Raw genomic sequence first — 19607 nt, forward strand, 5'->3', positions numbered from 1 at the left:
ATCTTTATCATCTTTCTTTACTCATACGGCATGTTAGTAAATACTGATAGACCAATTTTCTACAATTTTTTCAAGTAAATTTTATATTCTGAGATAAAACTAAATTTTTATTGTAGCAGTCCTCCATCTTTTTTGTATTCCCTAAAAGCACCTGCTTCCTAAACAAACAAAGTTCTTCTCCCTTTGTACAAAATTTTCAAATCTAATTATATATATAAAGTAGGGGAGAAGCAGTGCAAATTAAAACTATAGAGATAAGCAGTTGCTTAAAAATGGGCATCTCTTTATTCTTCTTCTTCTTGTTTATGAGATTGTTTGCAGAGATTAATGGAGGAAGCCGAGATGATGAGTGCAAGGCGTCAAGGTGCAGTCACCATGGTCCAGTCATCCGGTTTCCGTTCCGGCTAAAACACCAGCCAGAACACTGTGGATATCCGGAGTTTGAGCTATCATGCTCAGAAGAGAAGCGGACCATACTAGAGCTGCCCTCTTCAGGAAAGCTCTGGGTGAAGGAAATAAATTACACTTCTCAGGAGATTGTTCTCTGGTACCCGCGTGATTACCTTCAATGGCAGATTCTAAACTTTAATTTATCTGCCTTTCCCTTCCAGTTCAAAGATGAGTACACATACATCAACTTCTCCTTCTTCAATTGTTCTGAAGATATAACAAATCAGCTATCATATGCTGATAATCAACTTTGGTCCATCCCTTACAGTATTCTCTCAAGTAACCCAGTTTATGTCGCTCCTTCCTCTTACTCTCTCGCTGAAGTGAACTTATCCTCTTGCCAGAAGATTTTCAATGCTACACTCCCAGATTATTATATATATGGAGGGGAATACGGTATTATGAATTGGTCAAAACCTATGTGCGGAAACTGTGAAGCAAAAGGAAACAAGTGCCAACGGAAGAAGAATAATAGCACGGAACCTGAAATCGAATGCATTGATAAACCAGCAAAAGGTACTAAATCCCGCTTCTTCATCATTTTCACCTTGCAAGCCCTTTCTTATCTCCTACTATGATGTTAATATGCACATGAAATTTTCTATAGTATTCTCTGTTTGTACCATAAAATTGGATTGAACCCTTATGGATGTGAACCAAATTAACTACTATAGTAATGGATCTGAACATGCAATATTATTTATTCATTACAAGCTAGCTACAACAATTAGGCTTAGCTAAAACAATCGAACCTGTAGAAAGGACTGCAAAGGCCAAGGTTGAAATCCAAATACACCAAAAATAACTATACTCATGTTACAACGTCATGTAATCTATTATGATTTTACTAATTAAAAGAATACAAAAAGCTAATAAGTTTACTATCTTTTACAGGTGCTCCAATGGATAAAATGGTGCTTACAGGTGATTTCCTATTCATATTCTTTTCAATAATGAGGGTGACATCATGATGATGATTCTTAGTTTGTCTTTTTTTTTTTTTCTTGTTTCATTTACTTATAGAAACTTTTTTTCCCCTATGTGCAGAAGCAATCCTTGGTTTCCTTCATTTCACTTTTGGAATCTTTATAATATTTATTGTCTATCGCTCTAATAAGTTGAAAAGAGAGCATAGAATAAATATTCAAAAGTTTTTGGAAGATTATAGAGCTCTGAAGCCCTCAAGGTACTCCTATGCTGATATTAAAAAGATCACAAATAATTTCAAGGACAAACTAGGTCAAGGAGGCTATGGGACCGTTTATAAAGGAAAGCTCTCAAATGAAGTTTTTGTTGCTGTAAAGATCCTTGATGATTTCAAAGGAAATGGAGAAGAGTTCATTAATGAAGTAGGAACAATGAGTACCATACATCATGTTAACGTGGTTCGGTTGCTCGGGTTTTGTGCAGATGGATATAAGCGAGCTTTGATTTATGAATTTTTACCAAATGAGTCACTAGACAAGTTTATATTTTCAGCATTTGGTAATAATTATTCTCTGGGTTGGCATAAGCTTCAAGATATTGCTATTGGCATAGCTAAAGGTATTGAGTATCTTCACCAAGGTTGTGATCAAAGAATCCTTCATTTGGATATCAAACCTCATAATATTTTGCTTGATCATAACTCTAATCCGAAGATTTCTGATTTTGGTTTAGCCAAATTATGCTCTAAGGAGCAAAGTGCAGTATCTATGACAGCAGCAAGGGGAACCATGGGTTATATTGCACCAGAAATGTTATCAAGAAATTTTGGGAATGTGTCTTCTAAGTCAGATGTTTATAGTTTTGGTATGTTGTTGATTGAAATGGTAGGGGGAAGGAAGAATATTGATGCTACAGTAGAAAATACTAGTCAAGCATACTTCCCAGAATGGCTCTATAATCATTTGGATCAAGAGCAAGAGGTACACATCCGAATTGAGGACGAAAGTGATATTAAAATAGCAAAGAAAATAAGCATCATAGGGCTTTGGTGTATCCAATGGTATCCAATAGATCGCCCTTCCATGAAAATTGTGGTTGGAATGTTGGAAGGAGAAGAAGGCAATTTAGTTATGCCTCCTAATCCTTTTACCTCTATGGGACAAACAAGGACAAGTGTTAGAAGACGCAAAACATCTATCCAACCAGAGTTGACAGTCATATCAGAAATAGAATAAAAAGTTGTCTATTATGAGTGTTTAATTTGGGTAATAATCATGTTGTAATAAATGGTGTTAATGTAATCTCGTTATTTATTGCTACAGTTTAATAAAATAGGCTGCTTTTGAGGCTCCACCTTCATTAATTGTTTCTTTCCTTGCACTAATTGAGATCTCCGAATAAAGTTTGCAGATGGATTTCAAAAATAAAAAATGTGGAAGACTCTTAATCTCGAAAGAGAGTAGGCTTTGAGGTTACGTAAGCAACTATAAGGAAGCTTATTAAAAAACTAGCCTCAAACAAATAATCTCAATCATTATGTCTTGCTTTATTAGGAGAAGCTTCAATACTATTAAGGTAGCTAGGAGGAGTTAAGAAAAAAAGGAAAATTTTATTTGGACAAGTTTTCATCTTGGAAACTAGAGCTTTGCATCATAGAAAGAATAAAATGAAACATTGAGAGATTTTCAAACTTGTTCTTATGTGATTTGTTGCCTTGTTACTTGCGGAGATCTTGCAACATTATTTTGCATCTTGCAAATTAGATCTGAGAAATTGCAAGGTTAGGTTCTCACAAGAAAATTTTGAGGCATGGTGGATAATATTTTCAAAAATAATTTTAAAAAATAAGTTTTTCAGAACAATTCATAAAAACAACTTTATATCATTTTTAGGAATAAAATTCTATTTTAAATTCTAAAAAATGGTTTTCTTTATTAGTTCTTGGTGAATGTAATTTACCATGCAAAATGCAATAAAAAAAACACCAATCACTCTGTTTTCATGATATTTTTATTCTAAAATTTGTTAGATGTATTTTTGAGGTTGGAAAATTATTTTTGTTTTAAAAAATAAAAACTAATTTTAAAAATATTTGCAAAAAAACCTTTAGTGTGTTAGTTGAAAGTATGTCTTTCCTTATCGGAAACCACTTAGATTAGTTCTTTGGGGGTTAGGGTTTGTTATTAAAAAGTTTCCTAACTTGATGGTGGATATAACTACATTGTTGAATCATGTGAACCCTATCTATTGCTATGTGTCTATTTTCTTTTTATTTTTATTTTTTTTTAAAAAAACTTTAAAATTTTTAAGTCATCCCCACAAGAATCATCATTTCAAGAAGTCTATGAATTTTTATAATCGACTATTTCTCACTAATGGTCGTGGACCATATAGTCCATTGTATGTATGTGACCAATTTCTCACTATGTTTCATTCTTTGTGTGGTCCATTATATATAGGGTCTATTTTCAATTTGTGTGGTTTGTATGACTATATCGTCCATTATATATGTGTGACCATTGTCCCACTATGATTCATTCTTTGTGTGGTCCATTGTATATGGGGTCTATTTTCAATTTGTGTGGCCCATTGTATATAGGGGTACTCGTCGAGTTCATTTTCTTAGCACTAAGTGGAGATTTATCCTTGCACTTGGAGGGACTTGATTCCTTTGCCTTTTGAAATATCCAATCAGCTGGATGAAATAAAAGGAAGTACCCATGAACCTCTCAATTATGAATTTGTATGAAGACATAGGAAATGAATTTCAAGAAGAGGATAAATTAATTGATTTTTTAGTTTTGTCTTTCTTGATTGACATTAAAGCCACCAAGCTAGTTCATAATATAACTAATTTTTATGAATTTAAGCTCAAATCTGAAATTTCAAAAGGGGAGAAAAAATAACAAAGAAAAAAAAACTCATATTCGTATAAGCACATAATATAATTGATTTTTATGAATTTCTAAACCTCCAATCTAGTTTAATAGGTTGTATCTTATCTATACACCTTTCTCCATGGAATATTAGGTATCAGTCAATTCTATTGGCATCATGTTTCCATATCTACTTCAAGTAATATTTTTGCCTGGACATCTATGGATAGACCTTATACCAATGCAAAGTAAGTGGAGTAGCAAAATTTCTTAGCCATTGCATTACGAATCTTATCATCTTTTTGGGATTCTAGTTATGACAATGAATAGCATTTTAGACTCAGCCTCTCAAACTTGACAAGTCCTTGTGGGACCAATGAGGAAAGAAATTGATTCATGCATCATTTTATCGTAGGGGACTACAACTTGGAACCATGAGAGATCATTTTTTCTTTGTAGTTGTATATCTTTCTCTATGCACTCACCTTCAAACTTTCAAATAATTCTCCTTTTGTGAGTTTAGATCGTTATTTTACCTTTGTGGAATTTGCTAGTACATTTCTAGTGAAACCTAACTTGGTATCCCCTGCATTTTTCTAATTTGATTAAAGTATGCCTTTATTGACTATTGTAAGGCTCTCTAGAATCTGATTTGGATTTTGTTTATTTCTTCATGAATCATATCATCAATTTTTGTTATGAATTTTCTCTTAAGAATATGGAAATTAGTAACTCTCTAAAAGTACCTCATTTCTTAATAAGAAAATGAATGGTAAAAAAGGACATCAACTTGCGCACAGTGTTTGATTTTTCTATAGCATTGACTATCTTAGTCAGTATTGAAGTATGGGGGTGACTGGGTACATCAACTTGCCCATAATGTTTGATTTTTCCATATAGAATGTTTTGTAGCTATCCAAGCATGGTGAGCTATTTAATTACAAGACATACCCACATGCTTGTGAAAGAAAGAAGGTTCTTGCAAGTTTTTATCCTATTTAATAGGTGAAGTATTAGAATTATTGAAAATAATTGTCTTAATTATGCGTCTATGTAACTTTTTATTATATTAAATACATGTTTTAGACATTGTTAGTAAATATTGGATTAAAACATGAATTTCCTAAGTAGTTAAAATGACTACTCTTGAACTTGAATTCCATTCTTTCTCAATTTAGCAAAATAAAGAAATAAAATCCCTTTTATAGATTATAATTGCTGCAAATTGTTAAATTGTTGGAAGATGCATATTATAGGGTTTTTCTTTGATATTTTGTGCTACTAAATAGATTAAACCAATTTAGTAGGTTTTTACAGTATCCACATATGACATTTATATGTTATTTAATGGGGATTGAGGATGGATATTTCACTTCAAGGCATGATGAAAGTTTTTTTTTTCTTGAGAGAACTGACATAACTAAAGTTGATCTCAAAAGCAAATCCATAAATGTATTAAGATCAAATCTGAAATTTCCAAAGGAGGGAAAAAAAATAACAAAGAAAAAAAAACTCATATTTGGTATAAGTATATAATATAATTTATTTTTATGAATTCTGAAAACCTCCAATTTAGTTTAATAGGTTATATCTTATCTATACACCTTTCTCCATGGAATATTATGTACCAATCAATTCTATTGGCTTAATGTTTCCATCTCTACTTCAAGTCATATTTATGCTTGGACATCTGTTGATAGACCTTATACCTATGCAAAGCAAGTGGAGTAGCAAAATTTCTTAGCCATTGCATTACAAATTTTATCATCTTTTTTAGATTCTAGTTATGACAATGAATAGCATTTGACACTCAGCCTCTCAAACTTGACAAGTCCTTATGGGACCAATGAGGAAAGAAATTGATTCATGCATCATTTTATCGTAGAGGACTACAACTTGGAACCATGAGAGATCTTTTTTTCTTTGTAGTTGAATATCTTTCTCTATGCACTCACCTTCAAACTTTCAAATAATTCTCCTTTTGTGAGTTTAGATTGTTATTTTGCCTTTGTTGAATTTGCTAGTACATTTCTAGTGAAACCTAACTTGGTATCCCTTGCATTTTTCTAATTTGATAAAAGTATGCCTTTATTGACTATTGTAAGGCTCTCTAGAATCTAATTTTGATTTTGTTTATTTCTTCATGAATCATATCATCAATTTTTGTTAAGAATTTTCTCTTAAGAATATGGAAATTAGTAACTCTCTAAAAGTACCTCATTTCTTAATAAGAAAATGAATGGTAAAAAAGGACATCAACTTGCCCACAGTGTTTGATTTTTCTATAGCATTGACTATCTTTGTCAATATTGAAGTATGGGGATGACTGGGTACATCAACTTGCCCATAATGTTTGATTTTTCCATATAGAATGTTTTGTAGCTATCCAAGCATGGTGAGCTATTTAATTACAAGACATACCCACATGCTTGAGAAAGAAAGGAGGTCATTGCAAGTTGTTATCCTATTTAATAGGTGAAGTATTAGAATTATTGAAAATAATTGTCTTAATTATGTGTCTATGTAACTTTTTATTATCTAAATACATGTTTTAGACATTGTTAGTAAATATTGGATTAAAACATGAATTTCCTAAGTAATTAAAATGATGACTCTTGAACTTGAATTCCATTCTTTCTCATTTTAGCAAAATAAATAAATAAAATCCCTTTCATAGATGATGATTGATGCAAATTGTTAAATTGTTGGAAGAAGAATATTATAAGGTTTTGTTTTGATATTTTGGTGCTATTAAATAGATTGAACCGATTTAGTAGGCTTTCAAAAGAATTATAAAGAGCGACCTTGTAGGAAGGTGTCAATATGGAAACATTAAACATTGTGGGATAGTTGATGCATCTTACAAGGATTTAAAGTATGGTGGAAAAGTTTGACTGATGGTTAGATGATGTCTTATTTTTCGTGGAAAAACTGGCTTTCAAATGTCCCTATAAAATTTATGAGGGTGGAATAATGTCCAAAATATGCTAATCAAATAGACTAAACATTGTGGAGTTAACCAATATATATATATATATATATATATATATATATATATATATATACACACACATATATATTGTTTTCCACAAGAAGATGAGTGTCATCATTTTCAAAAGAATTATTGAGAAGGACAATGTAGGAAGGTGTCAATATGGAAACATTAAACATTGTGGGATAGTTGATGCATCTTACAAGGATTGAAAGGAGGGTGGAAAAGCTTGTTTAATGGTTAGATGATTTCTTATTTTTCATTGAAAAACTGACTTTGAAATTTTCCCATAAAATTTATGAGGGAGGAATAATGTCCAAAATATGCCAATCAAATAGACTAAACATTGTGGAATTAACCAATATATTTATACACACTCACATATATATTGTTTTCCACAAGAAGATGAGTGTCATCATTTTCAAAAGAATTATTGAGAAGGACCCTATGGGAAGGTGTCAATATAGAAATATTAAACATTGTAGGGTAGTTAATGTATTTTACCAGGATTGAAAGGATGGTGGAAAAGCTTTATTTTATGTTTGATTAAAAAATAGATAAGAGAAATGATTATTCATTTTATTTATCATATCCCTTTACATGAGATTTAATAATCTCATGAAAAACATGGAATATACATGCCTTTTAGATAATAAATTTATTTCTCATATTCATTGGATTTCTTAAATATTTTTTTCGAAATTTTTTTCATTTTAATCACTTTGAACAAAAAAAAATAAGTTCTTAAACATTCTTTTGCATCTTGCAAATTAGATCTAAGAAATTGCAAGGTTAGGTTCTCGTAAGAAAATTTGAGGCATGGTGGATAATATTTTCAAAAATAATTTAAAAAAATAAGTTTTTGAGAACAATTTGTAAAAACAATTTTATATCATTTTTAGGAATAAAATTCTATTTGAAATTCTAAAAAATGGTTTTCTTTATTAGTTATAGGTGAATGTAATTTACCATGCAAAATGAAAAAAAAAAAAAAAACACCATTCACTCTGTTTTCATGATATTTTTATTCTAAAATCTGTTAGATGTATTTTTGAGGTTGGAAAATTATTTTTGTTTTAAAAAATAAAAACTAATTTTAAAAATATTTGCAAACAAACCTTCAGTGTGTTAGTTGAAAGTACATCTTTCCTTATCGAAAACCACTTAGATTAGTTCTTTAGGGGTTGGGGTTTGTTATTAAAAAATTTCCTAACTCAACGATGGATATAACTACATTGTTGAATCATGTGAACCCTATTGCTATGTGTCTATTTTTTTTATTTAAAAAAAAGACTTTAAAATTTTTAAATCATCCCTATAAGCATCATCATTTCAAGAAGTCTATGAATTTTCATAATCTACTATTTCTCACTAATGGTCATGGACCATATAGTCCATTGTATGTATGCGACCAATTTCTCACTATGTTTCTTTCTTTATGTGGTCCATTATATATAGGGTCTATTTTCAATTTGTGTGGTTCATACAACTATATAGTCCATTATATATGTGGGACCATTGTATCACTATGATTTATTCTTTGTGTGGTCTATTGTATATGGGGTCTATTTTCAATTTGTGTGGCCCATTGTATATAGGGGTACTCATCGAGTTAATTTTCTTGGTACTAAATGGAGATTTGTCCTTGCACTTGGAGGGACTTGATTCCTTTGCCTTCCTGGAATATCCAATGAACTGGATGAGATAAAAGGAAGAACCCATGAACCTCTCAATTATGAATTTTAGGAAGAGGTAAATTAATTGAATTTTTAGTTTTGTCTTGCTTGATTGAAATTAAAGCCACCAAGCTAGTTCATAATATAACTAATTTTTATGAATTTCTAAACCTCCAAGCTAGTTTAACGGGTTCTATCTTATTTATACAACTTTTTCCATGAAATATTAGGTACCAATCAATTCTTTTAGCAACATGTTGTCATCTCCATGGAATATCTCAGTCATTGTGTTATAAATCTTATCATATTTTTTGGATACTGATTATGACAATGACTGTCAATTGGCATTTAGCCTCTCAAACTTGACTAGTTTAGTCTCCTATGTCCCTATGGGCCCCATGAGGAAAGAAATTGATGCATGTATCATTTTTTAGGCAAGGGATTGCAACTTGGACTCATGAGAGATCACTTTTTTGTTTGTAATTGTATATCTTTCTCTACATGCCTACATTTAGAGTAATTTAGATAAAGTGACTTTAAATTATTCTATTTTTGTGAGTTTCAATTAGCATTCTAGTTACCTTCATGGAATTTGCTTTTAATAGTGAACCAATCTTGGTATTCCTTGCACTTCCCAATTTGGAAAAGGATGCCTTTAGTTAATTAATGTAAGGTTGTCCAAATTCTAATTTTAATTTTTATTAATTTCCTCATAAATTGTATGATTAGTTTTTTTTAATGATTTTTCTCTTAATAATAAGAAAACAATAAGCTCTTTAGAGCATCTCATTACGGAATAGGAAAATTAGTGGAAAAAAAAGGAAAATTGATGTTGTAAGCCTTAAATTTTTGAATGAGATTTGTTTAATTTATTTTAAAACTAAATAAATTATAATTTGACTTAAGCCTAAATAGAACGTAATTTTATTAAATATTTTATTACATTTTAAGACTTATGTTAAAAGATAAGCATGGCCTTAATTCAAAAGTGAGCCTTAAAAATAGTTTATTGTACAAAAATCTCATTCATCATGAACCATTCATTACAACATTTGCTAACTACACATTCATAAATAACAATAGAAAAGAAAAATATTTTTTTCACTCTAATTATGAAATTGACTTGTAAACAAGTGAATATTAGCCTAACTTGTTCTTAGCAAGTGAAACATTAATGATTCTTGTACATGGGTTATTAGTTTTAAGATTTCATTGAAACCATTTGCTTACAAAGGGGGCAACACCATGACTAAACAAAACAAAGGGAAGAAGGGAAAATTTTATGGAGAGAAAATCAATATAGAAAACCAGAGGATCAAGAGGTTTGGGTTTAGATTTGCTTTAACAATTGTCTTAACCTGTTAGGGAGTTTCAATGAAGGATCATACTCTCATCAGGTAATATAATTTCATCTAGATTGATTTGAAGTAGGATATAGGATAACCATAAAATCCTAACAAAATTTATTTTACCAAAAAATATTTTTAGTAATTTCAATCATAACCTTAATCAACTTGCACGACTTATGCTTTTTATGGAATAACAAGTTTCTAGGCAAATACTTCATGTTTTAATTGAATAATAACTTGTTCAAGACTTCATAGAATAAGACATTTGTTGGAACCAAAAGTATCAACGAGTTGATTTTTACTAGTTGAAATAAAAAATTATAGGAAATCGTGTGGGGAACATGAAGAAACAGTAGAGGCGTGCAATGTGGATGAGTTCATTTAATCTGCTTATCCAATCTTAATCCAACCTATCTTTGAGTGAGTTGGCACAATTGTTTTTAATATTTAAGTTGAATTTTGATTAAATTTTTTTAATTTGAACTCAATTTTAGCTAAATTTTGACGAAGATTTGGATAATTTGAAACTAATTCAAACTTGACCTAATATTTTTATAATATTTACTATATGATCTTATATAATAATATTTTTTTAAAATATCAAATTAATATATATATATATATATATATATATATATATATATATATTATAATTTGATATTTTAGAGATACATAAATTTATTTTTATTTTTTTTATTATTACAAAATGTTATCATAATTACTGTTCAAAATTTAATAAAAAAATATATATAAAAAGCAATTATCATATTTCTTAATATTTTGTCCTACTCTAGACCATAAATTAAATATGACCTTAATTTACATAATTTCATCATTTACATTTACATGTGTTTAACATTCATAAGAAGATTATAGATAACATTTTGTGTTTTTTGACAATGATAGTGCAAACCAAGCAAATTTAAATATTGATTTTTCCTAGCTACTTAAAGAAGCTGCCAAGGAACCTTTGCAATCAAGATTAATTAATATCTTATTTGGTTAGTCAAGCAAGACAAAACCAAAAAAAAATATTTATCACCTTCTTGAAATATACCACCCACTTTTCCACTAAAATCCATATTTGAAAAGTTCATAGATCATTCCCTCTATCATATTTCTTAATGCAAAGGAGTTAAAGTCTTCCAAGTCAAGGTTCATAGATCCATTTATTGCTAAGAAAATCCATTAGTATTTTTTGAAATTGAGACATGTATAATGGACCATATGATTTAGGACAATATAGTGGTCAATGTTAACAAAACCAGTCTTGTTGGAATTGTTGAAGGAATATGATGTTGTCCATTTATTGCTAAGAAAATTCATTGGTAGGCCATTGTTTGAAATTGACACATGCATAATACACTGTATGATTTATTAGAATTATTGAAGGAATATGGTGCTTGAAAGGGACCAACTAAGAATTTTGATCCACATGCAAGGGTTGTTGATGTAGTAATTGACATTCATATTCTTCAAAATAATTGATTTATATTTTAGTTTTATTTGCAAATCATAATAACCTTTTTATTTTTTATTTTATTTTTGTTTATTTTATCTAAGATACATGCTATGCTCTTAAGATCATATCAACTTTATTTTATGTTTGGTTGAAAAATAGACAAGATAAATGATTATTCATTTTATTTATCATATCCCTTTATATGAGATTTAATAATCTCATGAAAAACATGGAATATACATGCCTTTTAGATAATAGATTTATTTCTCATATTCATTGGATTTCTTAAATATTCATTTTGATTTTTTTTTTTCATTTTAATCACTTTGAACAAAATAAAATAAAATAAAATAAAAATCTAATTTAAAAAAAAATAAAATTTTTATTCCAAAAAGAAAAAAAAAGAGCATATTTATATTATAATACAAATTAAAATTATATATATTTATATATAAAAAACAAATTAATATTTTATCCTAGTTGAAACCCTCTATTAAATATGACCTTAAATTATATAATTTTATCCCTTTCCATTTGTTTAACATTCATAAGATGATGATACATAATATTTGGCTTTGTTTGACTACTTGAGGAAGGTGCCTTGCCACCTTCGTAATAAAGATCAATCAATATCTTATTTGGTTAGTCAAGCAAGACAAAACCAAAAAGATTATTTGTCGCCTTGTTGAAATATATCACCCACTTTTACACAAAAATCCATATTTGAAAATTTCATAGATTCTTCCTCTGTCACATATCTTATTGCAAAGAGTCAAAGTCTTCCAAGGCAAAGACATCCATTTATTGCTAAGAAAATTCACTCGATAGGCCATTGTTTGAAGACGACACATGTATAATGGACCATATGATATATGATTTATGATAATATAGTAGTCAAAGTCTTATTGGAGGGCTATGATTTATGATATTATTGAATTTAACAATCTCATGAAGAAAAATGGAATATACTTATATTTTGGATAGTAAATTTATATCTCATATTCATTGGATCTCTAAAATATTTCTTTTCAAAATATTTCATCTTAATAACTTTGAATAACAAAAAAAAAATCTAATTTTAAAAGATAAAATTTTGGTTTCAAAAAAAAAAAAAAAAAAGTATATTCATATCATAATATAAATTAAAATATTACACACACACACATATAGATTTCATTGATATTTTATCCTAGTCTAGACCATCAATTAAATATGACCTTATTTTACGTAATTTCATAATTTACATTTGTTTAATATTTATAAGAAGATGATAAATAACATTTACCTTTTTCTTGCAATGATAGTACAAACTAAGCAATTTTAAAGACCGAACTTTCCTAGCTACTTGAAGGAGTTGCCAAGGCACCTTCATGATAAAGATCAATCAATATTTTATTTGGTTAGTCAAGCAAGAAAAAATAAAAAAGATTATATGTCGCCTTCTTAAAGTATATTACCCACTTTTCCACAAAAACTTATTGTTGAAAAGTTCATAGATTCTTCCTCTATCACATGTCTTACCGCAAAGGTGTTAAAGTCTTCCAAGGTTAGGAAAAATGTCCATTTATTGCTAAGAAAATTCATTGGTAGGCTATTGTTTGAAATTGACACATGTATAATGGACTGTATGATTGATGACAATATAATAGTCAATGTCAACATAGCTAGTCTCATTGGAATTATTGAAGGACTATGATTCTTGAAAGGGACCAGGTAAGAATTTTGAGGGAATTTCTATTTACTCCATCAATTTTACACTAAAAATGAATACTAATGATAGACATATACTATAAGATACCTTGAACTCTTAAACTATCATTTGAAAGGCATTCACTAGACAAGCATGTTTTTGTTTAAGTATATATATATATATATATATAGTATGTTATACTCGGTCATACCGTCTATATTCCATTCATAGATAGTACCACTAGTGTATGAGGCTTGAGTATACTGATTTCTTTCCTCAAACTGCATGTCAGGAAAAGTAGGTCTAGGATAGTAATTCCTAGTCTTAAAGGCTTCCAAGTTGTTAATAATTATCCTAGTCTAGACCATCAATTAAATTTGACCTTAGTTTACGTAATTTCATAATTTTCATTTGTTTAACATTGATAAGAAGATGATAAATAACATTTGGCATTTACTTGCAATGATAGTACAAACTAAGTAATTTTAAGGATTGAATTTTCTTGGTTACTTGAAGGAGCTTCCAAGGCACCTTGACAATAAAGATTAATCAATATCTTATCTAGTTAGTCAAGCTAGACAAAACAAAAAAGATTATTTGTCATTTTCTTGAAGTATATTACCCACTTTTCCACAAAAACCTATAGTTGAAAAGTTCATAGATTCTTCTTCTATCACATGTCTTACTTCAAAGGTGTTAAAATCTTCCAAGGCGAGGAAAAATGTCCATTTATTACTAAGAAAGTTCATTGGTAGGCTATTGTTTGAAATTGACACATGCATAATGGACTATATGATTGATGACAATATAATAGTCAATGTCAACATAGCTAGTCTTATTGGAATTACTGAAGGACTATGATGCTTGAAAGGGATCGGCTAAGAATTTTGATGGAATTTCTATTTACTCCTTCAATTTTACACTAAAAATGAATAATAATGATAGAAATATACTATAAGGTGGCTTGAACTCTTAAACTATCACTTGAAAGGCATTCACTAGAAAATCATGTTTTGGTTTAGGTGCTAGCCTATGCAATCGGCTGAGGGTCAGAGATGAAAAGACAATAATCAAATAAAATCAGTAGAGTAGGTCATCTCTTCATAAAAGTAATTTATTTAATTATTTGTATGATTTGAGTTGTGAAGATGGAAAATTTAATAATGTGATGTTGTTTTAAACATTACTCCATTTCAGCCAGAACATTAACATAAAAGGCTTATAAACGAGTTTATCAACTCTTGGCTAATTTCATTTAGTTCCAAAATGCCTTCCAGAGGAGCAAGCCCAACAATAGGCTCTTGGGGTAGTCCTAGTGATCAGCCCATACACAACTAGGCTATTTCATTCTATTCCAAAATGCCTCTCAAAGGATCAACCCCAACAAAAGGCTCATGGGTCAAGCCTAGTGGTAAGCCACAACTTAGGTCGGTCCATATCCATACACAAACTTAGGCCGAGTTAGGATCATGGACTAGTTTTTGGGCTTGTCCCCCTAGAAGGCATTTTGGAACCCAATGAAATAGCCTGGAATATTGTTTATGAACTCATTTAGCATCTAATAGTAACATAAATTATTATTGAAACTCACTTTATTTGATGACTATTTTCTATCTATTTCTAATCCATGGCATATTCCACAGGCAATCTAGCATCTAACAATTACCAACTTAATATTGTAATATTGAATGCATAGCCACTGGAAAATATTTTAATATTGTAGTGATTTTTATATACTATTTGGTTGTGCATGTGATTCTTCTTAAAGCACATGAAATAATGTTTTTCTTAAAAATTTGTCATATATACTATGTGGTCATCATAGAAAATAAACCATGACTTGTAATTGAAGCATAAGAATTCCAACAATAGAAATTTCATCCAAACAGCCCCCCAACAACAAAAAAAAAAAAAAAAAACAATAACAATTGTTCAATTGCTTCTTGCTTTCTTACTTTTAGGTTCTGCCTTTCCTGAAAGGACTCCATTTGTAGACCAGACTTTCAATTTTTAAAGACGGGGTCTCTAGAATTAATATGCAGTATTTGGTCCTTAAAGGCCCAGCAGACCCATGGGCTAGTTGGCAGGGCAGGGCTAGCTAGCTTGGATTTGGGCTAGCCCAGCACGTTTGAGGCCTAGCATCATCAGAGCCCAATTTGGCCGAGGAGGTAACTTTAGGGTCAACACAAACCTATCTGGGCTACCCCTAAACTAAGATTAAATGGCTAGGACCTAAAGGGAGAGCTCAAATAGGTCTATATTTGCCATAAGACGAGGAATATATCAGTCATTGGTAGATTCTAGCATGCTATATTTTAAAGATTATCTCCAAGTCTTTTTATCTTTTTTGCTTTTTTCTTTGTTCTCACATCTCCCTAACGTGAAGTGTTTGAGACATGCTTTTTCACCTTAGCTCATGTGGTAAAGTGGTGAAGTGGGGTTGTTGCTTTAGTTAATCTTAGGATACGTTGAACTTTGATGATAAACTTTAAATTAAATAAAATTTAATGTGTTGGAATCATGGATAAATCTAATATTTTTAAAAAATAATTTAAAATTCAAATAATAAATTCATTAATACTAAAAATTTATGGATTAAAATTGTTTTACAATTACTTTATTAATTCTTTTCTATATATAATTATATTTTTATAAATTTTTCTAATTTTCTATTAGAAAAATGAACTTCAAAAGTGATTGTAGACCCCCAGTTGGGGCCTTTCATGCAGCCGCTCATTTTGCCACGTGGAAGAGCCTTGCTCAACCACATGTCTTCTTTTGAGAGGATAGTGCAGAATCATATGTTGCTTTTGAAGTGCCAATGGAAGGTTGACAGGTGGCATGAGGATCTGCAGGCCGTTGTCTTGAGGAGCGTCTTCTGTTATTAGCAGGGTAGTGGAGGCTGGCAGAGGGGTGGAGGTAGGTCTGCAGGTTGGTTACGGGGCAGAGAGAACAGGGTGAGTTTCTAGCTTAGAGGGGGGACGACCGGAGGAGATTTTTGGAAGGAAGCAGAGGAGAGAGAACAGGGTAAGTTTTGGGGAGAGTTTGGAGAGACGATTCTTGGGGGGGAGCAAGCTAGATATTCAAAGCTGGGGAGAGAACCAGGGTCCCCGAGGCTGGTTAGAGAAGGGGAGAGAGACAGCTGTGTGAGGTGTTGATTGTGCTGCAGTTAGGATATTTTTGGAGATAGGGTAAGTTTTGGAGAGCTTAGAGAGATATTCTGGAGGAGCAAGCTGGATAGCAGAGAGCTTTGAGAAAAACAGAGGAAGGGAAAAACACTAGAGAGAAAACAGAGAGGATCGAGAGGAGAAAAAGGGAGAGCAGTGAGCTACAGCTAAAACACCGAGTTGGGGAGGAGACTTTCAGGTTGAACATCAATTTTCACGTATGTTTTTATTCCTTCATACTTTTCCTATCTTATTTCTCTATGATCTTTTATTCCGTTTGTTTGGTTGACTTGATTTGGTTTGGATGTATTTGGTGCCCTGTTCTTGTGAATATTTTATGTTTTCTTTTTTTTTTTACCCATTTATTGTTGGACTCATGGATAAAATGAGGAAATGGGTCTAACATGGTTTTTTTGAAAGCTTCCTGTTCTGTTCTTGCTACTTTTCCTTGGTCTTTTCATTTCTCTCTGGATATATACTTAAAGCTGTAAGATGGGGAGTGACGGGGTTTAAGCTGCATGTGACAATCTGTAACGAGATGGTTGTTAAGCATGATTCTTTGTATCGATTCAAAATTGGAAGAGTATTTCTGCAAGAGATGGCTCGTTTATCCATCTTGCAGACCAAAACTAAATCCACTTGAAACAGCCAGATTCATGGCAGAACTTCATGAAGGGCGAGATCCGTGAAGAGATTGTCAAAGCCACTGGGTTCTGTTACAATTTATTGGGCATTTGGGTTGATTGTGAGGGTTGAATGCCATTTGATATCGAAATCTAAGTTTCCAAGACCAAGAGGAGCCATGATTGAAATATCCGATGCGTGTGCGGTGCCTCAAATTGCTGGGAGTATTCTTTAGTGAAACTGTTATGTATCATTGGGCAACTATGCAATCAAACCTCTCTTACAGAGATCCAGGCATCAATTATAGTTCCCATCCTACCCATTGTTTGATACCCACGAGACCTTTCATACCCATTTCTATTACCACCACTCTCTCTCTACACCACCATGCACCATGTCATTCCTCATCTACTCATCATATCCATCATACCCTTCATAACCGATTTCTAGACCCATTAATACCCTCACATGCCAACCACTGCCCTTATCTCTCTATACCACATGCCGTTCATGCATACAGCCCCCCCATTGGCCTCCATCATCTCATGCTATCATAACTCCATACCCATGTCTCATCACCTTCATATTCTCCCCGCCACCTTTTCTCTCTCATCATCACTCAGCATATATACCCATCTTCTATCACATTTCAAACCCATTCTTTCTCCTTGTTGTATGAGCTTTCCGAATCTGAAACTTTGTGTGAAAAGCTTGGCTCACTCGATGGAGCAATTCTTATATTAGTTGGAATGACAAGCAGCAAATCAGAAAATTTATTGACTATTGAGAAGGCTGATAAATATGGAGAAGCTGTGGAGTCCTTGAACAGCCATAGGCTTAGTAGAGATGTTAAAGCAACCGGGATCAGGTGGGATGACCTGTTGGTTGAACTCAGGGAGATGGCAACGAAGGTTTTTGTGAAGTTGGCTGTGACTTAGAGAGATATGTTGTCTGAGTTCAAATCTTCTCGTCTGAAGATATTTGATGCTCGAAGATTCCACGCGATAAAAGCTGGGAGAGCCACTATGAATCAGATGTTGGGAGTTCGGAAGAAGATCCCATCTGTTTCCAATAATGTCTCGTCACCGCCGCAACCACAATCATCTCCCAAAGAGAATGCAAGTGATGAGCGCTACCCACGTGAGTCCAGAAATTCTCGCAGGGGTGGCACCTCTACCGTAGTGGTGTTTTCACCATAAGGGATTTAGTGCAGCACCATTGGTTCCTAGTGGGTTCTATGGTTACCTTTTGGCATGCTACCGAGGAGTCACGTGTCATCTTCTCTCATTCCCCCTTCTCTGTTTTTGAAAATGAATTCCTTGAACTTCACTTTGTGAATAGTTTGATAAATTCTGATTTTCAAATAATTTCAAATCACCCAAGCTTTTCATCCCGAAAGCCTCTTTAGGTTCCAAGGTTCCATTTTTAATAAAATTTTGGTTGCCATTTTCCTCTTCGGCAAGCCTTTTCATTTTTTTTATATGTATACTTCTCTTGATTTTAAAATGTTTTGAAATAAGTGTGGATCCAATCCCGTAATTCCAAATAATAGATATTCATGAGATTAATTCATACAAAATAAAACAGGGCTTTGGTGGGGGCCCAACATATGAGATTTTATGATTGATGGATTGTTTGGTTGATTCGGTTGCCATACATGATTTATTCTGCTCTATGATATGCATGTGACTATTCCTTAATTGTGCACTAACCTCACTTCTTGATAGCGCATTGAAGATCGTTGCCCAGGTACACATCTGTTCTTATTCTCATTCTTTATACATGCTTTGCTTCTCATATTGTGCATGATCGATTTGAGTATTCATTGATTTTCTTGTTGACTGCCACGTCAGCTTCATTTTATTAGTAGAGACCCGACTTTAGGGACTTAGAGGGGTGCTACGGTCTTTACCGTACCTTCCCGATAAGTAACCTGACCCCCGAACTCGATCCGGTTTTTCGTAGATCGCTTTTTCCAAAATAAGGAGTCACACTTAGGGTTTTTCTTTCTTATTTTGTTTACCCTTTAAAAATAAAACAAAAATAAGTGGCGACTCCAAGTCATTTTCTAATAATCAATAAAAATCAATTTTTCAAAATAAAAATCGAGCTCGCCATCGAGTGGGAAACGCATTGAGCGAGTCGGAAATGCGGGGTCCACAGTGATATATTTTTTCTCACTAAGTAAATAGATTATAAATTAAGTAAGATATAATTAATAATTTAAATATTTTAACGAATCTTTTGATTTTTAAGAATAACTTGAAATTTAAAAGCCAAACTAATTAATTGCAAATTCAATCAAAACCTTATAGAATATTATATTCATAATCGAGTATTAAATGTGTACATATAATAAAAAAACTTGGTTTATTTACATGTTTAAAAAAAGTT

At 31.6% G+C, this 19607-nt stretch overlaps 1 protein-coding gene across 1 annotated transcript; it reads left to right on the plus strand.

Annotated features, from left to right (window-relative positions):
- Positions 1–207: 207 nt before the first annotated feature.
- On the plus strand, positions 208–2740 carry LOC132252567 (rust resistance kinase Lr10-like). The gene is made up of 3 exons (XM_059743460.1): positions 208–966; positions 1345–1374; positions 1498–2740. Exons 1-3 carry the CDS (start codon positions 273–275, stop codon positions 2610–2612), a joined length of 1839 nt encoding a protein of 612 aa, XP_059599443.1. The 5' UTR covers positions 208–272; the 3' UTR covers positions 2613–2740.
- The last annotated feature ends 16867 nt before the right edge of the window (positions 2741–19607 follow it).

The sequence above is a fragment of the Vitis vinifera genome, chromosome 16 (assembly GCF_030704535.1).
Source record: "Vitis vinifera cultivar Pinot Noir 40024 chromosome 16, ASM3070453v1".
NCBI classification, from domain to species: Eukaryota; Viridiplantae; Streptophyta; class Magnoliopsida; order Vitales; family Vitaceae; genus Vitis; species Vitis vinifera.